The 26,645-nt window shown below is 30.4% G+C and overlaps 5 protein-coding genes across 21 annotated transcripts; 2 read left to right on the plus strand and 3 right to left on the minus strand.

The window, feature by feature from the left end:
* Positions 1 to 1,391: 1,391 nt before the first annotated feature.
* Positions 1,392 to 11,106, minus strand: LOC124952684 (nipped-B-like protein A). Of its 8 annotated transcripts, none has more exons than XR_007101978.1 (4): positions 10,666 to 11,106; positions 10,450 to 10,553; positions 2,137 to 9,617; positions 1,392 to 2,060 (listed from the first exon to the last, which is right to left on the minus strand). XR_007101978.1 is itself a non-coding variant. In XM_047502923.1 (4 exons), the coding sequence occupies exon 4, from the start codon at positions 9,196 to 9,198 to the stop codon at positions 2,239 to 2,241; it is 6,960 nt and encodes a 2,319-aa protein (XP_047358879.1). In that variant the 5' UTR covers positions 9,199 to 9,204; positions 9,321 to 9,617; positions 10,450 to 10,553; positions 10,666 to 11,106; the 3' UTR covers positions 1,392 to 2,238. The 8 variants fall into 8 exon arrangements, 6 of the variants coding, with proteins under 6 accessions (XP_047358879.1, XP_047358882.1, XP_047358883.1 ...); XR_007101977.1 differs by having other exon boundaries at positions 1,392 to 2,064; XM_047502923.1 differs by having other exon boundaries at positions 1,392 to 9,204; positions 9,321 to 9,617.
* Positions 11,107 to 11,614: 508 nt separating this feature from the next.
* Positions 11,615 to 15,833, plus strand: LOC124952686. The gene is made up of 11 exons (XM_047502941.1): positions 11,615 to 11,905; positions 12,031 to 12,125; positions 12,201 to 12,355; positions 12,488 to 12,618; positions 12,707 to 12,842; positions 12,921 to 13,302; positions 13,377 to 13,912; positions 13,994 to 14,366; positions 14,489 to 14,817; positions 14,905 to 15,139; positions 15,237 to 15,833. The coding sequence occupies exons 1-11, from the start codon at positions 11,827 to 11,829 to the stop codon at positions 15,597 to 15,599; spliced, it is 2,814 nt and encodes a 937-aa protein (XP_047358897.1). The 5' UTR covers positions 11,615 to 11,826; the 3' UTR covers positions 15,600 to 15,833.
* A 585-nt stretch (positions 15,834 to 16,418) lies between these two features.
* Positions 16,419 to 17,026, minus strand: LOC124952224 (protein FAM177A1). The gene is made up of 3 exons (XM_047501768.1): positions 16,967 to 17,026; positions 16,762 to 16,890; positions 16,419 to 16,682 (listed from the first exon to the last, which is right to left on the minus strand). Exons 1-3 carry the CDS (start codon positions 17,024 to 17,026, stop codon positions 16,419 to 16,421), a joined length of 453 nt encoding a protein of 150 aa, XP_047357724.1.
* Positions 16,762 to 25,019, minus strand: LOC124952685 (lisH domain-containing protein ARMC9-like). 10 transcript variants are annotated; one of them, XM_047502930.1, is made up of 19 exons: positions 24,594 to 25,019; positions 24,325 to 24,498; positions 24,116 to 24,251; positions 23,972 to 24,030; positions 23,635 to 23,865; positions 23,297 to 23,538; positions 22,859 to 23,210; positions 22,629 to 22,793; positions 22,316 to 22,564; positions 21,910 to 22,221; positions 21,708 to 21,835; positions 21,557 to 21,641; positions 21,244 to 21,497; positions 20,726 to 21,145; positions 20,473 to 20,537; positions 20,275 to 20,305; positions 18,766 to 20,098; positions 16,967 to 18,651; positions 16,762 to 16,890 (listed from the first exon to the last, which is right to left on the minus strand). In XM_047502930.1, exons 1-17 carry the CDS (start codon positions 24,687 to 24,689, stop codon positions 19,966 to 19,968), a joined length of 3,132 nt encoding a protein of 1,043 aa, XP_047358886.1. In that variant the 5' UTR covers positions 24,690 to 25,019; the 3' UTR covers positions 16,762 to 16,890; positions 16,967 to 18,651; positions 18,766 to 19,965. The 10 variants fall into 10 exon arrangements, with proteins under 10 accessions (XP_047358886.1, XP_047358889.1, XP_047358888.1 ...); XM_047502933.1 differs by having other exon boundaries at positions 16,967 to 17,089; positions 18,110 to 20,098; XM_047502932.1 differs by having other exon boundaries at positions 16,967 to 17,152; positions 18,110 to 20,098.
* LOC124952687 (probable serine/threonine-protein kinase clkA) lies at positions 17,428 to 20,743 on the plus strand. The gene is made up of 3 exons (XM_047502942.1): positions 17,428 to 18,337; positions 18,424 to 18,478; positions 18,586 to 20,743. Exons 1-3 carry the CDS (start codon positions 18,320 to 18,322, stop codon positions 19,758 to 19,760), a joined length of 1,248 nt encoding a protein of 415 aa, XP_047358898.1. The 5' UTR covers positions 17,428 to 18,319; the 3' UTR covers positions 19,761 to 20,743.
* Positions 25,020 to 26,645: the final 1,626 nt, after the last annotated feature.

Consider the following 26,645-nt stretch of genomic DNA (forward strand, 5'->3'; position numbering starts at 1 on the left):
TTTTTTTCTTCTTCTTCCTCCTCACTTCTTCTTTTTTTATATAATGCATAGGCAATGCGTTTTACTACACACTTCTATTATACATATTGTGGAGCAAGTCTAACAGGTCCGCCCTATATATTTTATTTTATTTTATTTTATTTTATTTTATTTTATTTTATTTTATTTTATTCTGTTGTATTTTATTATTTTACCCACCCTTTCTATACCCCTTTCATCCACCCCCTTCTCAATCCAATCCATCCCACCCCTCATAGATCTTACGCTATTTCCTTTCTTTTAAATTCGATCGAAAAGAAAAGGCTTCGTGTAAAGTTCATGGTAAACGTAACGTTTTTTAATCGCTGCACGAAAGCTCACCACCACTTTTATATTTTTTTTTCAGTTTTGTATCGAGCGCTGACCTTACGTTTTACTTATTATTTGTTTGTTTGTTTGTTTGTATTTTTGTTTCTTTTTTTCCTTTATTTTAAACCCAACATTCGTATCTCAACGTTGTTTTATTACTTTATTTAATATTTACAGAAGTTTTTGTTCGGATGCAATGTTTTTTGTATATATATATTTTTTTCCTTTTTCCTTTTTTTTTTTCTCCTTTTACCCTTCCTTCCGTCTTCCTTTTTCTTTTGCTTTTTTTTTCCTTTTGTATTTTTATTTAACGCACTATTGTACTTAGATTCTCGACAGGGAACTTGGTTCGGTGTGATTGACAAAAACCGAATTGATTTTCCGAACTCGAACGAACCTGCCATTGATTTGCCGTTAGTTTATACGAATCAAAAAAAAAAAAGAAAAAAAAAAAAAAGAAAAGAAAAAAAAAGAAAAAAAAGAAAAAAAAAAGAAAGAAAAAAAAAAAAGAAAGAAAATGAAAATAAACGATGCGCGCGAACTTGTAAACCAAGTTCCTTCTTCCTTTTTAATCACGCGTCGAATTTTTAATGGGCCGATTTTTATAAACGACGTAAGACCGGGTAGATTCGAGAATTAACAAAAAGATCTATATAATTTAACATTGAGAGAAAAAGAAAGAGGGAAAGAAAGAAAGAAAGAAAGAAAGAAAGAAAGAAAAAAAGAAAGAAATAAAGAAAAAAAGAAAGAAATAAAGAAAGAAAGGAGGAAAAAAAAAAGTAAAAAGAAAATAAGAGTGGCAATAAAAATGCGTAAAGCAAGAATAGCTTTGTGTCTTGCTGATTCCTATCATCATTTTTTGAAACGACGATAAATCATTTAGAGATAAATCGATCGAGGATAATTAAATAAGAAGAAAAAGAAAGGAAGGAGTAAAATTGCAAAAAAAAAAAAAAAAAAAAAAAAAAAGAAAGAAAGAAAGAAAAAAAGAGAAGGAAGGAAAAAAAGAAAGAAAGAAAAAGAAGAAAAAAGAAGAAAAAACGTTGGTAATCATTGCTATGTTTAAGATCATCGTTAAAAACCATACATCATATGTATGAGACAGACAATGAAAAATAAGATAATGATTCGATTTCGATCGAATCAACCCGGACGTCTTTGTCTCACATCGGAGAGAGATCCTAAATTTAATGCTTTTAGCAGAACATAGTATAATATAATTCTAATCTCGCCGAGTGACGACGAGTGTGCTTCAAAATTGTAATCGCTCGCATCGAAGATATTTCTCGCACACGTAACCACAGCACCACCATCTCTCTTTCCCTCTCTCTCTCTCTCTCTCTCTCTCCCTCTCTCTCTCTCTCTCTCTTTCTCACACTCTCTCTCTCTCATACTCTCTCTCTCTCTCTTGCTCTCTCTTTCTCACTCTCTCGTTCTCGCTCTCTCTCTCTCTCTCGCTCTCGCTCTCATACTCTATTTCTATCACTCACTTTCTCTCACTTTATACAGTACATCCTTTTAGTACTCTTCTACAGAAGCATCTCATTTTTCACCTAACGAAAGTTCATTGCGCCATTATGAGCGTCCAGAGAGCAGCACTGGTATCATCGATAAAAATCATCTGATCTGATATACATATATACATATAAGTATAACTACATTTATATGTATGTTTATGTATGTTTGTTGTTTATCTGTATGTATATATATATATATATATACACACACACACATATATATATATATACACGTGTGTATATATATATATATATAGATATAGATATATATAGATATATATAGATACCAGAACAGTCCCTTGCCCCTTTGATGTTCTAAAAATTTCGAAATGAATATGACTTTATGTACACGCAGGTCCCGATACCACCGCACTCACACTAGAAAATCAGGGTCACTATAATCTTCCCCACTCTCGCTACTATCGGAGATTCTTCTCCTTTTCTTCTTCTTATGTTTCTTCACCTTTTCCGTCTTGTGCGCGCGATGCTTACGATGTTCCTTCATGTCAGGATTCATCGGATGTATAGTAAGTTTGGGTACACGTGGAGACGTCGGTGTCGACGCCGTTATCGTTGAGTTCATCGAGTTGTTCGAATGCTCGATAGACGAGTTCATATTTGCTTGATGATACTGAACATTTCCAAAAGAATTGCTTGTTACTGCACTATCGATAAGTTTATTATCAACCTCAGGATTGGGTATCCTTGGTGATTGACTGTTATCCGTGTTACATTGTTTGCCGCTGGTATCTCCTTCCTCTCCTTCGTCTGGTTCTTCGGGATCGTACTTCAACATTAACTGTTTAAAGTCCAAATACTCCTTCACCAACTTCTTTCTACCCTCGGCGTCGAGTTCAGCATTGCTTACACCTTCCTTCAGCCTCTGTAACGTAGCTTTAGGTTTGAACAAAAGATTATTCTTACGATTCACAGCTTTCTCATAAACCTTGGCCGCTTCCGATGGCGAATATTGACCGATCTTCGCGTCGGAGAAACCATAAAGATCTTTTAGATGTTGCCTCAATGTCAGGAGCAAAAGAAAACCTTGACTGGCTGTGATGTATTCTCGGAGCAAAGTTGTGTCACCTGGTAATCTTGCTAGGATCGTCTCTTCGTCCTCTTCGTCGTCTTCCTCATCTACCAGAGACAATATAATTTCAGAACGAGGCTGCTCGCTTGATCCTACCATTCCTATCGGCTGCATAGGCGGTTGCATCATTTGCTGATCTTGTTGGTGTTCTTGCAGCAACAAATGTTGCGGCTGCTGTTGATTCTGTTGTTGTTGTTGCTGATGTTGCTGCAGCTGCAGTTGGAGCTGCAACTGCTGCTCTTGCTGTACCTGCTGCAAATGTTGTTGTTGTTGTAATTGTTGTTGTTGTAGTTGTTGTTGCTGTAGTTGTTGTTGTTGTTGCTGTTGTTGTTGTAGTTGTTGTTGCTGTTGTTGTTGTAGTTGTTGTTGCTGTTGCTGCTGCTGTTGTTGTTGCTGCTGCTGCTGCTGCTGTTGCTGTTGTTGTTGATGATGATGATGATGATGATGATGGTGATGATGATGATGCGACGTCGATTGACTGTTTCCTTCCTTAGGCAGCAAGGCTTCTCTGAAAGACTGCAGCAAATTTGTACCTGACATCGATATGATAATATCGATATGATGGATGATGAATAACGGTTCGTCTTGTACCTGATATGTGAAATAAGCAAGATTATCAGCCAAGTATAACATTTGAGATAAACTTGTCTTAGCGCTCTCATCGAATTGTTTTAAAAAGGACAAGACTATCGCCCTTCTCTGTTGTTTCGTATTCCTTAATATAGTATATAGAAAACCATTGAGTGCACCAGGAAATTCACCCTCTTTAATTCGCATACCTCTCACAGTATTATCATTCTGCAATATTTTCTGTAATCGAAAACTTAGTTTTATACCAAACTGTGATTTCATATGGATGAAACCAGGATACTTCTTCTCGATGTCCTGCAGCTGTTTGTCCGCGCTGTGACTGACGGCTTTCTCACAATCCGTGCTCATGCAAATCAAATAGGGTACTATTTGCACAGGATGCACCAAACCTTGAGTCAAAATCAGTTGTATAACTTTAAGAGCAGCGTGTCTAACGCTTATATTCGCATGTAAGAAAGATTCCAATATCTCTTTAATGTAAAGCTGGATGACGGTACTAGCCATTCCCGAGGAAACATCGCCCATTTCCTTCAAGTTCTCTTGTTTTGACATCTTCGACCATTCCAAGTCCTGTTTTATCATTCTCTTTTCTTCCTCCTGAAGATATATTTCAATATTATTTAAAACTTGTATTCTCATGTGAACCAGAGCGTTCTCCGACGTAAGCAAATGATGATAAAGCTCCTTCAATTCGGGAACCAACATGAATTCGTAATGTCTTATGCAAAGAGAACCAATAGCGGATAAAGTGAAATGACGTATATCATCGTTGTCTTGATGGACGAAGTAATTTAATGTCTCAAATACTTGATCCTTTATGTTCTCTGCCAAACCCTCGATGACCTCCGGATCGGTAAAATTAAAATGCCTCAATAATAAGCCGACTGTGAACAATGCTCTTCTGAAAAATGGCCTATATTTCAATAGCATTGGATTCGCCGGATCTTTCTCGTATAACGATTTGTACTCCGTCAGATGACCGTAATATTTTTTAAAACAGTCACGTATTAATTTAAAGTTCCTCGTGACGTTGTTCACTATAGAGCCTAAACACGATAAACAACTCGCTACGACCGATCTATCGTGTTGTAGAATTAATTTAACCGAATCCTCTTCTAGCTGTGCTAAGAACGTTTCACTGGGATGTTCCATCAATGGTACTACTAACTCGAGAGTATGCGCAACGCTACTTATTATTTGATAATCCCCTTGTGTTTGACACTTTAAACTTAAATAAGGCTGTAAGGTGATCGCATGATTAACCAAAAGTTGCGGTCGGATCTTCGCAAAGAGATATAACGTAGTCAAACAAGCGACCAGTCGCTGTGACGATCCTTTCTTTTCGGATTTACCTACGTCACCTAGATTAGTTTCCTCTAACCTAAGAACATTTTCTATCAAGCAATCGACGATCTGCTTGCATGCCGTTAACAATGCCTTCGGAGGTTCAGTTTGCATTTTCGTGCTATCATCTTTATCTTCCTTTGGTTTAAACAAACTTACCAGCAGTTGTTCGAACCATTCCAAGCCCATATCTTTGCTAGCCGCAACAACATCGGTGATATTCATTACTTTTCTTAATAATGATTCCGAATCAAGAGTAGGTCTTTCTCTTACAGGAGTAAACCACATATTTTGAAAAACTTCCATAACTAGTTTTCTTATCCCTTCTTCATCGTTCACTCTTCTGATCATCTTCACGCAAATCTCTGGGATTTTTGGAAAATCTGGACACTCCATACAGATATCCTTCAATATCTTAATTACACGTTTTCTAACACTGACACCTGTATCCAATATTCTCGCTAGCAACATGTCGTAATATTTATCTATTAATTCTGGTCTGCTCAATACAAATTTTCCAACTAAATCGACAGCAGCCTCTCTTACCGATGTTGAATGATCGAGAAACGAATGTTTCACTCCGAGTTGCATATCGACTCTCGCAAGTACACTTGGATCGGCTTCAACGATCATCGTTAAACATTTCATGGCTTTCGTTCGAATTGCAATGGATGATTCTGTTAATACGTGAAGTATTTGTTTGAGATAACGATCGAAACTTTGGGAAAATGGTCTCTTTGATGCAAGATATTGAGAAATGAGTTCGGCCGAATTGTAATCTATGTAGGTTTGTAAAACGTCTGGCTTAGTTCCCGTACTATACGGTCTAATTCTGCTAATAATATATTTCTTTTTTTCCTCTATAAGTCTATAAGCTTCTGAATTTTTCTGCTCGTTATTGTCATTTTCATCCGCATCCTGATCTTCAACTTCCGAATCACTTTCCTGATCGCTACTATGATGTTTATTCTTTTTCTTCGCTCTCTTTTTATGCGTCTTCTTAGTCGGACTATTCTTTGATTGTCCTACGCGTGACTTCTCTACCGCACAATCTCTGTACCATTGAGCCAAATAAAAGTGTCGAGCGTATACCAATGCCGAATCCTTCGTACCGTTAACGGCCAAATAATCTAAAAGTACTTTCTGTAAAAAGACCGTCCTTTCTTCATCCTCGCTCAATCCTATGATTTCCTTGTCTTTGACTTGGTCATAATCGGCATCCTTTTGTTGTTCCAATTTGATGTCTCTTATAATCTGATCAATCGTCGACAGCTTACATTGGGAACTGACCGCGTCTTTTCTTAGCCTAGCTGCAACTACTCCAAGATAATCAATGGAAGCAACTCTAAGCGACATATCCGAACTTTTGTTCGAGAAATGTCCAACCAATAAATTTCCAAGCAAGCTAAGAAGTAATTCCGCTGCAGGCCATTCAGGTTTATTCACTGTAGCTAATAGATCCTGTACAAAATTCTCGAATAATGGTCTATAATCAATTTCTTCTCCTTTGCTTCCGCATTTGTTTAAAAATACAGTTAAAAAATTACCAGCTATTCTAGTGGCGGTCTCGTACTTATTTATAATCAGAACATCAGCATCGACATGGCTAATCTTTTTCTCTTCCTTCTTTTCCTCCTTCTTTTCCTCCTTTTTTTCTTCCTTCTTCTCTTCATCGTCCTTTGAAGATCCTTTTGTCTGCGGTACAACACTGTCTGACAATACCACGACGCATTGGATAAGCTGCAATACTAACGCAGTTAGCATCTGTATATGATCTTCGGAGTTTAGCCTATATGTGCGTAAACTTCTTTTGCTACTAGGTAGTCTCGCTATTGACGCCAAAATATCATCTAACAATAATCTTCTATGCTTTTCGTATTTGGTAAATATTACGGTGACAAGCTTAAGAGCGCTTAATTGAAGATCGCTTACGGATTCAACAAAAAACGGTGCAACGCCTAACGTGGATGCGTGAAGGACACTGGTATCCGTTAACACTTGAATATTTAATAATTCGGCAAGGAGACCAACCAGTTCGTGCATTTTGTTGTAAACTTGAAGAATGCTCTTTTCGCGAACTTCCTTCATGTGGCCCCTTTTTTTACGTCCGCTAGAATTATAATTGTCAGTCTTGTTTTTTGTGTCTATTTTATAAACAGGGTCAAATGAAGGATAAATGGTGTTTTGCAATTGAAATTTCATGAAAAGAACTATTCTGTCGATTACATCTTCCAAATAAACTGTCTTGGGCATATTACTTGATGTCATAATGTGCAACGATATCAGTGATGCGTCTACGGCACGTTGTACCCTTTCCATGGCCAACTGCATCCACAGCCTGCTTTCGTCAACGTCGTCATCGGGATCTGCCAACGGTGATACCCGAGCTCCGTCACGAATGTTCTTCTCTAAAATATTTAGCAATCTAACCAATCTATCCGCTGGAATAGACTCCATTGCTCCTAAAGCTTTTAATTTTGCCGCTTCGGTACATAAATCGTGTAATTGATATTTAGGAATAAGCAATTCTGGAGGCACATCACCATCTTCCTCTAACTCGGCGTTGGTTGCAATATCTTCTGTATTTTCAAAAATGGTCTCTATCGTCGAATTAAATCGTTGGTATGTATTAGTTTCCATTAACTCTTCTACACTTAATTTAGACAAAACTGGAACTAGTTTTTTCTCCACCTTTCTTATTTTCGGTTTTGTTGGTGTAAATATGCCTTCCTTCTTTTCATCCTCATCATCGTCATCCAATATCCTTCTTCTCCTACGAATTTTATCTTCGCTTTTCTTCCTTTCTGCTCTTTCCTTTTCTCTCTGAACCTGACGTTCCTTTGCTCGCGCTTTGAAATATTTATTATTTTTACCAATTTCTTCTTCACTTTCGGAATCACTCTTTGTATCATCGCGATTGGTTATTCCCATCCTTGCAGCACGACTGGGAGATTTCTCAGCGAATGCAGCTAAACTCTTCTGCATAAGCGTCTGATCTTCTATAGATAATCTATTCAACATAACAACAGGTTCTTTCATTTTTTCTGTTGGTGTAGTGGGCACTTTTAACATTTTGTCAGAATTGTTGTTTTGTTGATGCTGCATTGGCATTATATTAGTATGATCTAAAGTATTAACAACATTAACATTATGAAGGTTTTGATATGACGTGGTCTGTGAACCTGACAATAAATCTTGTGCAGCATTATCCATGCTTTGTTTTGTTTCAATATTCTCTATTGGTAAATCTATGTCAGGAAGGCCAGTTACTGGATCGAGTAAAAACTGTTGATTAGCTTGAACACTGCTATTAATATCCATATGCTCATTACTTTGCAACGGATGATGTACTTGTTGATTCATCGTTGGATCGTAAACATTCTGTTGCATGTTCATAGTTTGCTGTTGCTGAACAGGTATGTTTGCACGCATTGGAGAAGTCATGTGCATATTGTGTTGCGGCGTCATACCAGCCATGTTATGATGCTGAGGCGTTACATTACCCAAAGATGTCAAAGGTGTATTGGGTGAGCTCATATGAGCCGGAGAATACATATTTGGTTGGGGAGCTATATTCGACAGAGGATTTATACAATTGGAGTCATCCTGTACATGCTGTGGCGTAGTCGATGTTCTCGTTTGCTCCGTCATAACGTTTCCTCTAGGAGATGGAGAAGGCACGGCAAAAGGAGACATTTGTGAAATATCTGCATGATTTTGAGGTGTAACTGGCATTCGTGGATGCTGCGCGTGAGAGATACCACTAGGTGGTGGGAGTACAGTCCTAGCTGCAGCAGGATGAGCAGGACTACCTTGAGGCGTTTGCCTGGACCCTGAAGAATTTGAATAAGATGGTGAAAAGCGGCCATAATTTGCTGGTGATTGATTAGAATGCATCTGCTGTGTACCCTGAGACCAATTTCTTGGAGAATTATACTGAGGTCCTTTGAACACGTGTGGATTTATCTGGAGAATTGCTTTAAGCAATTCCGGCGTATTCTGCTCTGATTCCAAGGGTTGTTCAGTATTAGCATAATTATCCTTCAGTTCAATATGATCCGACGAAGTTTGTGACAGGGACAATATTAACTGGGGCACTAAATTTTCATCTCGAACACTTAACAATATTTGTGCTTCCTCTGCCACTCTTGGATGAAACAGGAGAGATTTGTTTGTCAGAGTTTGGGGCAGCGGCGTTGGTAGGGGCATTTCAGGCAACAAGTCAGTGAGACTCGCGATACCAGCGAGGGTAGTAATTGGCACACTCGGAATAACCCCATTCATTTTGAATTTGATTTGTTCTGGCATTACAGCCTGGACAAAAAATAGATTCAAAATCAATTCCAGTGTTTCTGTCTTTCCCCCCTCGATTCATAGAACAATCCAATATATGAAGCACTGCACTAACATCATATAAAAGTTCTACTCACGATATAATATAGATGTAAGACAACAGAACATATCTAAATGCAGCACTGTTGCCACATATACCCAAACTAATCATTGCTGTTTTATTTTTGTACTTGCATTTCCTAAACGTTCCAACACATTCTACTATTAAACGGAATAGTATCTAACTCTTGTCAGAGAACACTAACACTAAAGTTATATTGGGAACTTAACAAAGTCTCTTTTAAGTTCCCATGATGTAAAAGAAAATTTCAACCAAACTTTGATGAAGCACGTGGGTCCTCCAATAATCGATCCATGATTATCAATCCCTTGTCCTATAACAGAAAATTTGATTCGATTAAGACTCTACTGGCCAAAAAATATTATTGGTATAAATGCTAATAAAATAATTTATATTTTGAAATATTAAAAAAAAGGTACCTATTCTTTATAAAATTATAATCATTTTGTAGTGCTGCATACGATCTCCCTATATAGTAATATGTGAATAATAATAAAATTAAGATAATAATTATATCATTATTTCATACATTCTGTAATTATGATCAATAACACGTGCACTTTATTAATCTTTCACAATAAAAGTATAAAATATGATTTACAAAAAAATTGACACACAACTAATCGAAAATTCATAAAAATATAAAATAACAACAAAACTACTAATTAATTGTATCTGAAGTATAATTAATGATGATATATCATCAATTCTTAAATAAATTTGTTGTGCACTAAACTTTGAAAACAAAAACAAAAAAAAAAAAAAACAAAAACAAAAACAAAACAAAAAAAACAAAAAGAGCCAACACCATAACATATTAATACAATAAAGAATAATTCCTAAATAGATTCAATCGATTAAAAATAATATTATGATTATATAAATATAGTCAGTTAAACAAATGTATAAAAAGTAATAAAAATATTCGATAATAACTTAAATGTATATCAATAAGGAAAATAAACTAATATCTCATATGTACAATATTGAACGGAAGATACCATTGGTAATAATAAATAATATTATTCAGGCTAATATGATTTAGCTTTAATTAATTATAATCATTTTGATAATCTCAATTATTTTTATCATTAATATCAATGATTACAAATACCAACACGTTATAATACCGTCTAAGTCATTACCTTTCTTCGTTGGATGTCTACCATCCAACATCATACATATGATAACATGAGCTCTGGATGATGTTTAGAGACAGCAGAATTTTCCAAACGAACGCGAAAGCCCGCTAAAGAAGAGAATTAAATAGATCAGTGACAATATACAAAATCAATTGAACGTCAGATAAGCCTATAAAAACAAAGTTGATGTATAAGGAGGTTCAGTATCAATTGCCTTACCCCAAGCAATCGCGACGATTATTTATGCTCCCGAATGTACTATGCGGAATATAATTTTGGCGGGCAGCATGAACACATTTGCATGAGCATCAATTTTAATCGTAGACAAACATGTATCCGTTTATCGCGCGTTCTCCAAATCGTTACGTTTGACCGTGTCAAGCCTTTTAGCAAAAAACTTTTCCCCGTAGACGATATCCACTCAATTGTCAATCCGTGGTTGTGGCCTACTTGGATGGTTGCGCTTTTACAACGATCACAAAGATATGCACCGAACTGAATATCACCTCACGACTTTCACTTACATGTTTCACAGCACCGCGTAAACATCGCCATGTCAAAGGTGGTGCATCGCGGGGAAAACAGTATTTATAGTGCGAATACGAAGAAAACAGACACAAAGGCGTCCATTTTGCTCAGCAGCGAGTTAGCGGAAGTTGCGTAGTAGATACAGCCGAGATACAGGTATACCGGCGCTTACGGCGTCTCATTTCAAATGTTACCGAACCGTTTGCATGTGAGCGATTTATGACTTTACATCGATATTTTATTAATCTAACCTCCAAAATATGACGATCAAACGAAGTAAATAAAACGGTCATGTCGTTGATTAATTTCTCTTTTAAATTTATCATTCCTTAAGGTACTGTCGAAGGTCATATAAAATGGCGGAAGAATTTGAATTTTTCGAGGTAACTATTATTTCTAATATTTCATAGAAATACTTAAGATTTTTACGTCCTTCATTTAATGAAATTATATAATTTAATATTTCCCTTAGATTAATGTTTATTTATTTACATGTAAATTTCATTTTTCTTTAATTAAAGTTTATCCGTAATCAATCGTATATACGTAGTATGCTCGTTCGATGACGACCAATCATGTTTTTAGACTACATGTTTATTCCGATTTGCACAATCCTTTTTTCAAATTTAACCGCCAGATAGCGGGCTACAGCAACAACAGGAAACATGTCGGCGACAGGAGTGTAACTAAAATCTTTCCTGTCTCACATGAGTTTGGCCCCCCTGCGAGCAGGGCGATAACTTATACCGCGATATTACGCTTCGTATGATTTCTGACAACTGACGATATTTAATAATTATTTTGATCCGGTGCAATATGTAATGTAATGTTATTAAATAAGAAGAAGCAGAGATGCAAGACATTTGTGAAAATATTCGTACAGCGATTGAACATGGACGTACTGATATTATCAGATCCATTTTAGAAGCGTGTAGGTATTACTAAATGTACAATATATTTGATACACTGTCAAATGATGCAATTGAGTAATGTTAAATGTCATAGCTTATTTTTCATCAATCAATTAAAATTTCTACGTTTATTTATTACACTTAGGTGAAAATGGTCCTACGGCTGAAGGAATAACAAAAGATAAAATATTGAATCAACCTTTCTTAGAGGAAGGAACTTTTTTATCATATGCATCCAAGGTAAAGCTAAAAGAAATTGTATATGACTATATCTTGATACTTCCTTGATATTTCATAATTACTTTTATTAATTAGACAAACCAAGCCGATATCGTAAGGACTTTGTTAAATTGTGGAGCAGATCCAGCTGTACAAAATGCAAATGGACATAATGCTGTTGATTTAGCAACCAGCGATATAATACGTCGTATTTATATTGAGGAATTGCTAAGGGCAACTGCTGCTTCTGAGTGCGTTTCTTCTTTGTATTTATTAATTATTAAAACAAATCAAGAAAGAAATAAAACTTATTATATTAGTAATGTCAATTGTAAATGAAAAATTTGTACTATATAGATATATTAATGTAATGTCACTTACAGAATAGAGAAAATAATACAATTACTAGATGCAGGAATACATGTAAATTCCTGGGATTCACAAGGTAGTAAAAACACACCGCTGCATTGGGCGGTTTGTTATGGGAATAAAGATGTCATTACCTGCTTGATTGGTAAAATTAACTTATACTTAATGACGTGGTGCATCCTAGTTATAATATAAAATACTGATAACATAAAAATGCAGTTTCCCGTTTACAGACCGAGGTGCAGATATAAATGCTGAGAATGGATGTGGCGCTACACCATTGCACGATGCAATAAATCGTGGTGATATAGGTATATGTCATGAATTATTACAAGCTGGAGCAAATCCTCTTATAAGAGCTGTAAAAGGGTAAAGATTTATTGTAATATTTTATTTACTGTATAATTTCAATATTTACATAATATTAAAAAATATATTTGTTTGTAGAACATTTGCAGGAAAAACGCCATATGATCTTTCTCGTGGAAAACAGACCTTGCATAGCCTTCTTCAAAAATTTTTATCCAATTTCACATCAAATGACAATGAAGCTATGCATAGTCCAATTGGATTGTTTTCAGAAGGAAATTTTTCTCAAAAAAGTATTTCAAGCAATATGAGCCAACTCTCCATTGAATCTAGTAAATCTTCTGAACCAGTATACGATATTCCATTACGAGAATCGGGAAAAGATAGTCCTAACAAAACTGTTACAGAAAAAGAAGGAATTTATTACTTACTTTGGCCACAACCAAAGACTATCTGTAAACTTAAGAATTTTTCACCGCCATTTGTCATTGGCAAAGAACTTTTTATATCCATTATACAGGTATATAAATATAATGAAATATTTATTAATAATTCGATCATATTAATTTTATAATATAATATTTTTTAATATAGGGCAGTGAGTCCATACACAGAATATTAGATGTTTGGGAAGTTAGCAGAACACACTTATTGGAGTTAGGTCATGATGTAAAAATAGGCGAAGTTCAACCTACCTCTGGAAAATTATGTTGCGAAAACAAAATAGAATGTATAGTGAACAAAAATTTGTTCAATGTTTCTCATGGCTATCAATTACATATTTCTCAAAACTCGATTAAAGTTTGTGCTGGAAGTTTACCAGGGTTACATTATGCAGTATGCACATTTGTGCAAATATTACGTTTAAGTAAAAAAGATAATACATCTGAAACATGTGAAATAGAACCTGTTCTCATAAAAGATGAACCAAGATTTATACACCGTGGAATATTGTTAGATATTTCACCAAGAGGTCGCATACCCACTTTAGAATATTTATTACACATGGTTGACTTATGGTCATCATTAAAAATATCTCATCTTCATCTCTACTCTAGACTAACATCAGCTTGTGACTGGCAACTTTGTTATTCTAAATCTGAAATGGTTACACTAGACAGATACTGCAGGTAAATTTGATATTTTTTTTTTTTTTTTATCATTTAAAATTTTTTTGCTGCATCAACGTAAAATTATTTTTGTTTACACAGAGATCGTCATTTAGACTTAGTACCAACATTGGATGTAGATTCCAATGTAGGACAACATCATCTCACACAAATGTGGCCTATTTTTCAAGAATTACTTGCTGTATTTCCTAGCTTGAGTTATGTACATGTTGGACCAAGATTGGCTAGTTTATTAGTTCAACCGGATAACTTTGATCAGAATTTGTCTGTAAATGAAACTATAGAAACAGATATGTCAGAGGTATATAAATCGTATTCGTGCCTTCAAGAGTTATGGCACATTCTGAATTTGAATTCAAGCACAACTTTACTACTTTGTTCCAATGGATTACATTCCAAATTAGAATTTCATTACATTCCTTCAAATATTATTCTCGTTGAATATGGATTTCAGGTATAATAAATACGAGAATTTTTTGCCTTCTTCTTTTTTTTCCTAAAATATTAAAAATAATAAAAAAGTCGATATATATATATATATATATATATATATATACACATACACGCATGTTACAGGCAGATTATGATTTTTCTGAATGGACAGAAGCATTTAGAATAGCGGGTGGTAATATTTTGTCAAGTTCAGGAACAGCAAGTTACAATAGCTTAGCAGGATGTCCAGCATCTACATATATGAATACAAAAAATGCAATCAAAGCTGCTCTTGAACAAGATTCTATTGGTATAGTGGTTGCTCATTGGTCCGGAAGTCACCATCTAACTCCTCATCCTTTTGCTTGGATTGGATATTTAATAGCAGCAGGAATGTCGTGGAATTCAAGCACAGATATAGATATAAGAATTGATGATAATTATGACGTGCCTGAGGTATCCGGATTAATTAGGTATTAATTTTATTTCAATTTATTATATATAATTACTTTTATTATATTAAATTATTAATTATATATTAACTCTTCTCTATGTTATAGACAAAAACATATTACTAAATTACTAGATATTCACATTTTTCAAGATTCAGAATATAAAATCGGAAGTGCAATTTTAGAATTAGGCAGATTAGATACATTAGTATTAACCTTAAGTAAAAATCAATCGGCAAAAGATTTACAACAAATACCTGACAATCGTGGATCCACTTTATACAGATTATTAACAGATCCTGATAATGTCAATTTGGAATATCTTTCAGCTGATCTATTTGCTGTAAGTTCCGAGTTATTTCTTCATAAAAAAAAAAAAAAAAGAAAAAAAAATTTTCTTTATTGAATATTATTAACGAATTATCTTTCCTTTTTAATAGAAAATGACAAAACAGATTAAACGTATCTCTCATTCATTATATGAAGGAAACTTATCCTCCAAATTTGCATCAATGGAAATTCAGGAACTTCAATTAACAGCTGATTTAATGCTCACAGCTTGTAAAATTGGCCGAACACTAATTGTCGTGGGTATTAATCCAAACAGTAATATGGGTCTTGCAGTTATCAATTTAGGAGTATGCAATTTACCACCCACTTTTAGAACTGACATAGCTAATAAAATGTTAGCTCATATAGAACAATATAAAGGTTCTTGGTTACAAAGGCATTTACCTCAAGGCCTTCAAAGTTCATTATTGGTATTAACTAGTACTTTACATAGGTTTGTACCGGAAACATAATTTATTAAAAATTGGAAAAGAAAAAAAAAAGATTTGCTGTTTACTTACAAAATGTATGTGTTACGAAGTTCCTCTTATAGAAGACTGTAGTAAATATTTACAAGATAAGATTAAGTCAAATATGAAAATATAGTTACAATACAAATGTCTACAAGAAAAATTTTGCTTACTACAGTGAACTTTAATACAGCAAAATTCGTCATTAAGTTCATATTAACATTTTCAAGCATTAATATAAGTTATCAAAATATAATGTATACATTGACCATATTACAAAGAAACAAAGTTATAAACATATATTTAATTAAATATAAACATATTTACTAATATAATTTGAGTATTTTTTGCTCTGAAATAATTACAATGGAATTACTAATAAATATTAATTTACTAGTAAATATTTAATAAATATTAACATTGAGAAAAAAAATAAATTAATATATCTAAAGCAAAATTAATTATATAATAATTAACGTTTTTTTTTTATAACTATCGTACTCATTTACTATATGCGTACTGTGCACAAGTATGACAATAAAAGATGAAATTATATCTCTTTCTATAACAGGTAAGTGATAAAATTATTTATCAAAATAAATAACATATTTATAAAACTTTGTTTTGAAACATAAAGTTGCTGCATTAAAAAAAAAATATATATATATATAACCTAAATCTCTAAAATAATATTCATATACAATTATTATTATTTATTTATAAAATTATGAATAAATATATATATATATATACATTAAATATATTAAATTATTTTTATATAAGATATATATTGTATATCTTACATAAGAGACATAGACACATTTAATTCTTTGCTTGATTTGTAATATTAATTAAATTATTTCTGTTCTGATTATTCCATCCACCCATTTCTAAATCGTTCTTATGAATTATCTCATTTTGTAGAGCTTGTAATCTATGAAACTCATCAATTTCAAATTGATATTTAGGTGTTGTAATACCAAAAAAATTAGCTAGCCATTCACCAAGATAATCACAACCGTCCAATACTTTTGTACCGACCCAGGTTGTTTGATACCAAGTCCAAGGTAACCAATTAAGAGTATGCTACAAATCAATGAATTTATATTTATTGAAAGAAAAATATAAACGGTGTTATATCATAAATTAATAAATGTTTAATTACCGGATCGATTTCTGCTACAATTTTATTTTCTTCTATCTTATCTACTTCATCTTCTGAAGAATATTCTTCTAAATCTCCATCAGAAAAATGCAACACTCTTTTTGGACGTTTCTTTGCATTAGTTTTGCACTAAAATTTGTACGTTTATAAATATTATAATATAACGCTATAGATACATCTAAACATATAATTGCGTGTCAAGTACCACATTCTCCTGCAAGACCACATCATTTAAATCACTTTCCTTGTTTTCTTCGTTCGCCATAGTTTGACACACATTACACAGAGTCTCAAGTGTCATTTCTTAGTCATGAGCAGAAACAACGTCCTTGTAACAAATGTATACTCTTCACGCATGCGTATAATAAGTAAACAATGTACGCGCTACTTTCTAAACACACATGTTTAGATATATATATATATATACACAGTAATTTAAATTAACTGCATAGATTATAGAATATGTTTATCGAATACAAAAAAAATTATATTATAAAAATGTTAGATCAATTAATATGAATGATTAATAAATAGTAATATCAATTATTGTACGCATCATTTTTAAATAAAAATTTAAAAAGCGTATCAGATCTGTATATGAAAGTGTTTTTTTTTTTTTTTTTTTTTTTTCTTTTTCTTTTTTTTTTTGTTGCAACTCGATTTTCTTTAACGGGTAACGACAAGTTTACTATTAACTAGTGTCTACTTTCCATTGTCATTTTACTTTCTATGCTACTTCTTAATGCTACTGCTGTCTATATTCTATTTTTTACATTCAAATATCTAATACACTCCGTGAAAGAAAGTCATAGAGTGACGAGGGAAAAAAAAAAAAAAGAAAAAATCATCTGAGCCAGTTCTTCCTATTAATTCTAACATATTGATTTAGAAATTGCTTACGATAAATGTTATTTTATAATTCATCGTTCGTTTAGGATTAAAATAGTGATAACATCGAAGTCACATATCGATTTCCTTTTTTTGTAGTATCAAAACGTAGTAAAACGCGCCCTATTCAAATTGACTTGATCAATTTTCAGACAGCATGCATTCTTAAATGGATACGTGCCTGCATATACATATACTAGAAAGTATTCGAAGGAAAATTAACGAATGTATACACGTATATTGCGTGGACGAAGTGTAAGCTATCAGAAAATACAAATTTTATTATTGTGGAAAAAAAAAGAAAAAAAAAAAAAAAAAGAAAAAAAACAATTTTTGTAAAATATATAATGTAACAAAAAATATAGTCTAAGAGAAAGGATAAATATGCAGTAACAAGTATTCCACTGACCTATTACTAAGAACTTGTAAAAGTGAAGAATTAAAGCAAGCTAACTCTTACTCTCTATGCTCTGTATGGTCAAGACCCATCCGATGTCCCATCAATATGTGTTCTTCAAGATCACTTTTAGCTTTCTATCAAGGAGGGACATCTTTCAAGAGGTATAAAACAGTAAGCAGCAGATTTGTACATCAGTGTGTGCAGTTCCTTCTTAGTTAGTAAAGAACTACACTTATAAAGTTTTTCTTTCATAATTAAATTCTTATCAAGATGGCAAGAACAAAATTTGTAAGTAAACAAATAATATCAATACATATAAATATTTCTTTCTTTTTCAATAAAATAAATATATTGTAAGATTATTATTTTTATAGTATAGAATATTTACGTGTTCCATCCTTATGGTTCATACAGCAGCATCCACTGGCAGTATGTATTTTTTTTTCTTTTTTTTTTTTTTTTTCTTTTTTCTTTATCAATTATTTTATCAATCTCTAACATTAATAATAAATTAATTTAACAAATAATTTCTATAGATTACTATTTTAAACCGGATGACAGATTTGAACCCAACAAACATATTTTCAATGGAAGATATATACCTGGGGATAATATAAATCAAAAAAATATTAATAATTATGATACAGAAAATCAAGAAAGGGATTATGCATTTAATGGCAGAATAAATAAAGCAAATCTTGAAGTCAGTAATTTACCTTTTCTTGCTCAATCGAATGATAATAGATTGTCAGGACATATGGACACAAGTTATGAAAATCATAATAACAATTTAAATTTTATAAAAGAGGATTTGCCTTATCATTTTCAAAAATACTCTACTAATAGTAGTAATAAAGAGTTTGATTTTGGAAAATATAGAAATCCCGATTCATCTCAATATTCAAGTGATCATCATCACAAAGGATCTTCTTATACTGATTTCATATCTGGAAGCTATTCTAATGGAGTCCCGTCGTCATTTGCTCCTATAAGATATGAACAAGATTCTGATACGTCTATGGCAGATGATACTTACATCAATAATCATCAACAATTTTATGGAAAGCAAAAAGGTAATATCTTTAATATCAAAGGAAAATATAATTATGAAGATGATGCATTAAATATATTTTCACCTGACATATTTTATATGCAAGAAGATCATAAGACCAAAGATCAAATTCAAGGTTTAAATCAAAATCAAAGTCCATCTTTAGGTGACTTATCAAGCTCTGTATCAAATAATTATAATTCTAACATACATGGTAAAAACATTAATTTTCATAAGTTGGAAAGACCAATTAATTATAGAAGAATCAAATATCCTTCTGGAGTATCTACTTATCCTTCCAAGAGTAATTTAAATTATGTAATAAAGGGACATAAAAATAATCATTTTTCTAATAGTTATGCAAAAGATAATGGGAAAGCAATAATAATTAAAATTGGTGGCTCCAGTCTTTATCCTAGATATATTTATTCTACAAGATTTTATCCTAATACTAAAGGTGATGTAAATAGAGGTTATAAAAAGAAACGTAATAATTTTTTAAATAGGCCACGTAATAACCCAGTACCTGTTCATTCGCCAAATTTCAGTTATAATAATAATAACATTAACAATAATTATGATGATTTTGAATCTTCTGAACTATATAATAGAAATACCGAATATACAGATAATATAAGTACAAATGCGTTTACTACATAAATCTACGTACTCTTAATCGAAAAATTGTTAAATAAAAAAAAAAAAAAAAAAAAAAAAAAAAAAAAACAGAAAAAACAGAAAAAAAAACATACTTTTTATACTATTTAAAATAAATTTTTTGTTAAGTAATTGGATGTTTATTATTTGCTATCATTTGTTTATAGATTCATATTTTCAGTCATATCATTATACGCACGCATGTACATTAATGTAAACAAGGAGGCGTCCTTGAAATTTTTGGTTTGGCCAAAAATGCTTCTTCTTCTTTATCGCATTTAAATTTAATTGCATTGGCAGCATTATCAAATAATTTGTCATTATCATTGTTTATGTTACTCCTACAAAATGATTAAGATATAGAATATTTTTATTATAAATATTTTTACTTAATAAAATATAAAATAAAAAACCTTCAACTTAAAGAGGCAAGTCATACACGTAAAATTGTGGAATTTATAATGTCAAAAAATGTGCAAAAGAAAAATTTGTAATGATTTCATTATTTCTCACTCACAATGATGCAATACTGCTGAATTTTTCTAGTCCTGCAAACACAACCCAAACTTTATGAAGCATGTCATTGTTATATCTAATACTTTTATAATTATTATACATTTTAATATGTGATAATATATAAGATTTACGATATTTTTTTTTAAGATGCATATATATATATATATATATATATTATTTAAAAATATAACATTTATACCTTTTTTATTTTCATGCGTAGATTCTAAAGTCATTGAAGATGATATTGTCATTGTACTACTTTCTCTAAAAGAAAAAAAAAAAAAAGAAGAAACAATTTTATATGATCATTAATAATAAAGTTAATAGTAAAAATATATAATTTAAGGTGATATGATGTTCATAATATAATAACATATAATGAATAAAAAAACAAATATTTCAGAGTTTTACATCATATCAACTTGATAATTTTTGTTCTATTATTGACACACTTGGAAGTTTGATTTTCATATAAATATACTGTAAGATCATCAGTCATAGCTTTCTTTAAATAATTTTGCTTAAATGCACTCATTTTTTTAGAATTTGAATTAGTCAATCTTCTGTTATTCTGTCTTTCATCTTTTGCATATTCTGCATTCATTGTATTATGTTTTTTTGATACAGAAGTTAAATTTGTCATATTTTCATCAAGATTGTATGATATATTATGTGACATAGTTTTTTCAGTATGTTTATAACAAATCCTATTAGATTCACTAGGCAAATTTATTGTTTGTGAAGTATTGTCAAAATTATTTGTACGTTTTTTATTTGAAACTATTTTGCTTTTTGATAATTTTAACATACTATTACTATTTTGATTAACTACTTTATCTTCGCTTCTTTCTCTTTTTTCTTTCCATGTGAATCTTCATTAATCAATTAAAATTAAAATGAATCAATATAGAATCTTAAAGTTAAATATAAATTAATAATTTTATGAAATAAAAATTGCAATCAGAAGTACCTTGGAACATGTTCAAGTAATGATAAACTAGTATTACTGCAAGACTGATTATGTTTCTTATTGTTTTGTAATGGCAGTAATTTTGTATCAGAGGTTTTTGTCAAGGCTTTACTAATAGCTACAGATTCTTTCTGAAATACATCTGGTGTAATCATATAACATGTTGACAACAATACTTCTCCATATAATTCTGCTTTATGATTTTTAACAGGATCATTCTCCTCTAATTCATTTTCCAATACATCAAATTCTTCCTACAAATTTTAATATCAGTTAAAAATATAACTATTATAAATCTAAAAGTATTACCTACATTATCATTATCTGAAATTGCGTCATCCTCTATATCAATAATACATTCACGTTTATGTACTTTCAGAATGTGTTCCAGATATTCCCTGAAATATTATAATTATTCTGTCTTAACATAAATAAATTACAAATTATCAATATTTTTCTTATACCTCATTTCTCCAGTTTTATTTTTACATAATTGTTCCAATATAGATGAAAGATTTACATGTTTTGCTTCATTATTTATTTGATCATTTGCAAGAAAATTATTTAATGCTCCATTAACATATGGTGATACCTGTAATATAGATAATTATTTAATTTATAATACACTAGTAATAATCATTATTCATATAAGATTGATCTACCTACAGAAGGATGATCAATTGCCAGAAGCATTATAAGAGTTGATATGAGTAATGATGCTGTTGTAGATATTCTAATCTGAGCTTGCTTATGCAATGATAAATTCATCAAAAGAGCTGTTGCATATTTTAATCTATAAAAACTCATTGTATTACTTTCATTATGTAAATGATAAATCAGCCATTCCAACAATCCTCTATCTATCATATATAATCTTTGCTGCTTGCGCAATGATAATTTTTGTAAAGTAGATAGTGTCATATCATAAGTCAGAGAATCTATTCCATCGTGGTAGTTGTCATTGAGGCAATTAAATATCTAACACATTTATTACATTGTAACTTCTGTAAACTTTCACATATATAAATTGATTAATGTAAATTTAATACACTTTAATCAAGATATTACGTACCACCCTAACTATAGATGAATCCATGGATAAATAATCTCTACCACATTGTAAGGAAGCAAAAGTATTTAACAACCTAGCTGTAGATTGTTGCAATGGATGTGGCATTGGAACATTTTCTGGTGTTAATAAATATGGTAAAATTGATCTTCCATTGTCACTGGCAATCTGACCATGTAATCCTAATAAATCTCTACTTATATATTCGTGTATAGCTTCATCACGTTCTCCAGGTTGACTTAAAGTAATTTTCTATAAAAATTGATTCTATTTATTATGTATATTGCCTTAAAAACACATAAGATATATCTATTACCCAACGTAATGCTTGCAAGAGAAGTAATTTTGTCTTTACATTTCCATTTATTAAATGTAATTTAATCTTTTTAAAATCTAACAATTTTGGTGATATATTAATGATATTAAAATTAGGCTGAATAATATCTCGTTTATTTGTATCATCGGATTTTTGTACTTTTACCTACAAATAAATATAAATGTAATATATAAAATATATATCTCAGTAAAATTCATGGAATTACATACTTGCAATTCATCTCTTATATTTTGATTAAATAAATCTGGAAATATCTTCATACAAGATTCTAACATTCCTTGTAGATCTACAGATTGACCTTTTACTGAATTTTCAAGAACTGCTGTTAACTCTGCAGCTATACTCAGAAGTTTATGATAATCTCCGTGTAATTTATGAAATCGAGATTTTAATTTTTTATAATTAGAATGAACATTATATAAATGGGATTTTGTTAATGCTAATTCTTGATTATATTGTATTAATTTTGGATTGTATCTATAAATATTTTGATGATCCGTGTTTTCTACTAAATAATACTGTGGATAATCTTTTATTAAATGATTGTGCGTTTGTGTACTTCTGTAGAAAATTAAAAAGTTGATTGTAAAAATAAATCAATTGCATTGAAATTTTTCAGTAACATATTTATTTAAAATTAAACTTACTTTGATTCCATATTATATTTCCTTTCATAAGAAATATTAAGTTGTTCTTCACTTTTATCTCCTAAAAAGTCAGGTACATCTCTGTCATTCGGTTTAATTGGTAGATTATTTTTGGTAACAATTTTTTCTGTATTATCTGTATTAGATATTTTACAAGGTATTGTTGAAGTAGTTATATCAATCTCAGATATCTTACTTGATTCAATGCAATCACCCATAATTTCTTCATTCTCTCCACTATCCTATAAATAATTAAATAAAATTTACAACTTTTATTATATCTATTTTTTTGTCTTATTTTGGATAACATAAATACATCACAGATTAACATTATTTACCTGTACATACTTTGCAATAAATTCTTGCAAGTGTATAGATAATTTCTCTGTCCAACTCTTATTAAATATTTCACGAAATAATGGATCAGACAATGGATCTTCTACGTAAGGTAATGCAAAAAATGCTCTCAATTGAGTTTCATATTTTAATTCTTTACCATCTGTAGACAAATATTGCTGTAGCCGTGCCATATTTTTGTTAAAATCTTTTTCAAGTTTGATTGTATGATTCTGTTCATCATTAACAATTGTTATTAGAATTTTATTCTTATTAATAAAATGCAATATAATAAATAAGCTTTTGTTCAGGCATATGATTACATTATTATAACATTACCTCTATTTCTATGAAAGAAGAATCCTCTTTAGTAGAGGCTGTTGTAGGAATGTTTTTATCTAAATTAAAAAATAGACTAATGTTAATATATCTTTTGTAATATTTTTTAAATTTGTACATAGAAAAAGAAAAATTTCTTATTACCTTTACTATGATTTTTTTGTTGGATTAAAATTAACATAGATTTAGGTAAAATGACAAAATATACATGCAATTTAAGCGTTAAGATTTTGTACTCTTTACATGTTTTTATATGATCAGGTATATATTTGTTCCATAGCTAAAAATAATAAATAGATAATTTCTTGGATATTTATTTTTTAATTTTAAATTTATTTTAAGGAAATACCTACTTCAAAAAATTTCATCGTGTTTCCAAATTTATAACTTAGTAAAATTTGTTTATTTGGTCCCATAATAAAAGATTCATTCATATTTATAGAATCCTCTAAATTTTTAACAACAACTTTATTGGCTTCTTCGATTAATCTTTCCGCATTACTATTAAAATCACGGTTTAGAAGAAACTATAAAAATATATAGAATAAAAAGAAATAATATCAAAGCGTATTAATATAACAAAACAAATATAATATTATTTCAAATAAATTTGATAAATAACCTCATCAGTATTTGTTTGATCGTATTCGAAGAAATTTCTATAAAATCCTTTTTTTAATTGCTGACAATCATGATCACTTGATCCATCATTATACATCTTGATAACAAACAAATATATTCTTGGATTCAGAGATATATTTAATTATTAAAAAAATTGCTTATATTTTTTATATTCTCTCTATGTTATATATTAAAAGAATGTAATTCTTCTTCGACGTAAGGCACATGTTTTGTATTCTCAGAAGAGTAATCGTCGTATAAGGAATTGAATTTATGCAACGACATTACTGATCGATAATACTTCGGTCACACGCCGATGACAAACGTAAAGAAACATTTTAACGTTTATATAAACACATTGTTATTGTTATTGTTATTGTTACGTATCCAGTAGAAACGTTAATGAGTAGAAACCTTAATGAAATAAAAAAAAAAAAAAAAAAAATAACAAAAATAAAATATCGCATATATTGTACAAAATTAACATTAAAATTATTGTAATTTTTTTCCAAATAATCTTTTACATTATTTAAATATTATATCGATACGAATAAAATTTAATTTTTAAAATTATTTAATATTTTATATTTTATAAAAACATTAATTTTGATTTTACATATCAAATAAAATATTCATATAAAACGTTTTCATACATGTACATATATATGTATATATATACACACATACATAACTAAAAATAAAATTATAAAATAATGGCAAAATACGTAGTTAATTAATTCAAAGATAAATAATATTTACGACATTAAATAATATGCATTATATGATCGCAATATCGATTACCTAAGTCTTACCATATGGAAATTGCTGCATACGAAGAACCTATGAAAAAAGTACATTGAATTCAAAATCAATTTAAAGAATCGTAACTTAATAAATAAGAAATATTATTATATTACGAATTACTTAAAATAAATAAATAAATATATATATATATATATATATATATATATTTTTATTATACTTACCTCCTAGAAAGTTATATACACACACATACACACACAAATATATTTAAAAGAAATAATTTTTGACTAATGCTAAAATTTATCAAGGATCCAAAGGTTATTAAGGATTTTGTTAAAACTTAAAAAGAAAAAAAAAATCATAATAATTATGTATATTTATATTACCTTCAAATGGAATCATCTTTTATGAAGGTTTATTTACCTTAATGAGACATATCAATTATCATATTACATTCATTTTGCGCACTGATCATGAAGTATTTAACAAAGATTCATCAATTTCTTCTTTTTGGTTTCTTTCATGTTATCCATAGAGAATTACCTAATCTAAATAATTTTTTTTAAAAAATGCGAATTTTTTCAATTACAGCTAATCCTTTTTCGAATATATTTCGTCGTTGCATATGGCTTAATACTAATCATAGAAAATGTCATTCTTTTACACGTTGTCATAATATGTACACGGCGACCAGTGCTATTCGCTTGCACCGGTGTACTTAGGCTACAGTCATTTATATATATATATAACATATCTTAAGAATAAAAATACTTGTGACGACAAATTAAAAAATGAAATGAATCTATATATATATATATATATATATATATATATATATATATATATATATATATATATATATATATATATATATAAAACAAAAAGAAAAAAAAAGACAAACAAAAAAAAGGCAAAAGATAGAAAAAAGAAAAATAAAATAAAATAAAAACCATGGTATAAATCTAAAATTCAATATCATGCGTTCATAAATGATTTTTTTCGAACGTATACACGTGACAACAACAATAGATTACATTTGGAAATACTTCTTGACTATGAAAAAGAACTACCTTCAATGTTTCAAGCATATATTTTTTATTTATTTTTATTTATTTTTTTTTTCTTTTTTTTTCTTTTTTTTCTTTTTTTTCTTTTTTTTTTTTTTTTTTTTTTTTTTTTTAAATTATTACGTGCTATACGTTCGTATTTTTATTTCTTTTCATATCTCCATCAAGAATATCAATCATTCAAAAATTTATAAGATTGGATATTGTTATCAAGCCGATATTTA

The sequence above is a fragment of the Vespa velutina genome, chromosome 10 (assembly GCF_912470025.1).
Source record: "Vespa velutina chromosome 10, iVesVel2.1, whole genome shotgun sequence".
Classification (NCBI taxonomy): domain Eukaryota; kingdom Metazoa; phylum Arthropoda; class Insecta; order Hymenoptera; family Vespidae; genus Vespa; species Vespa velutina.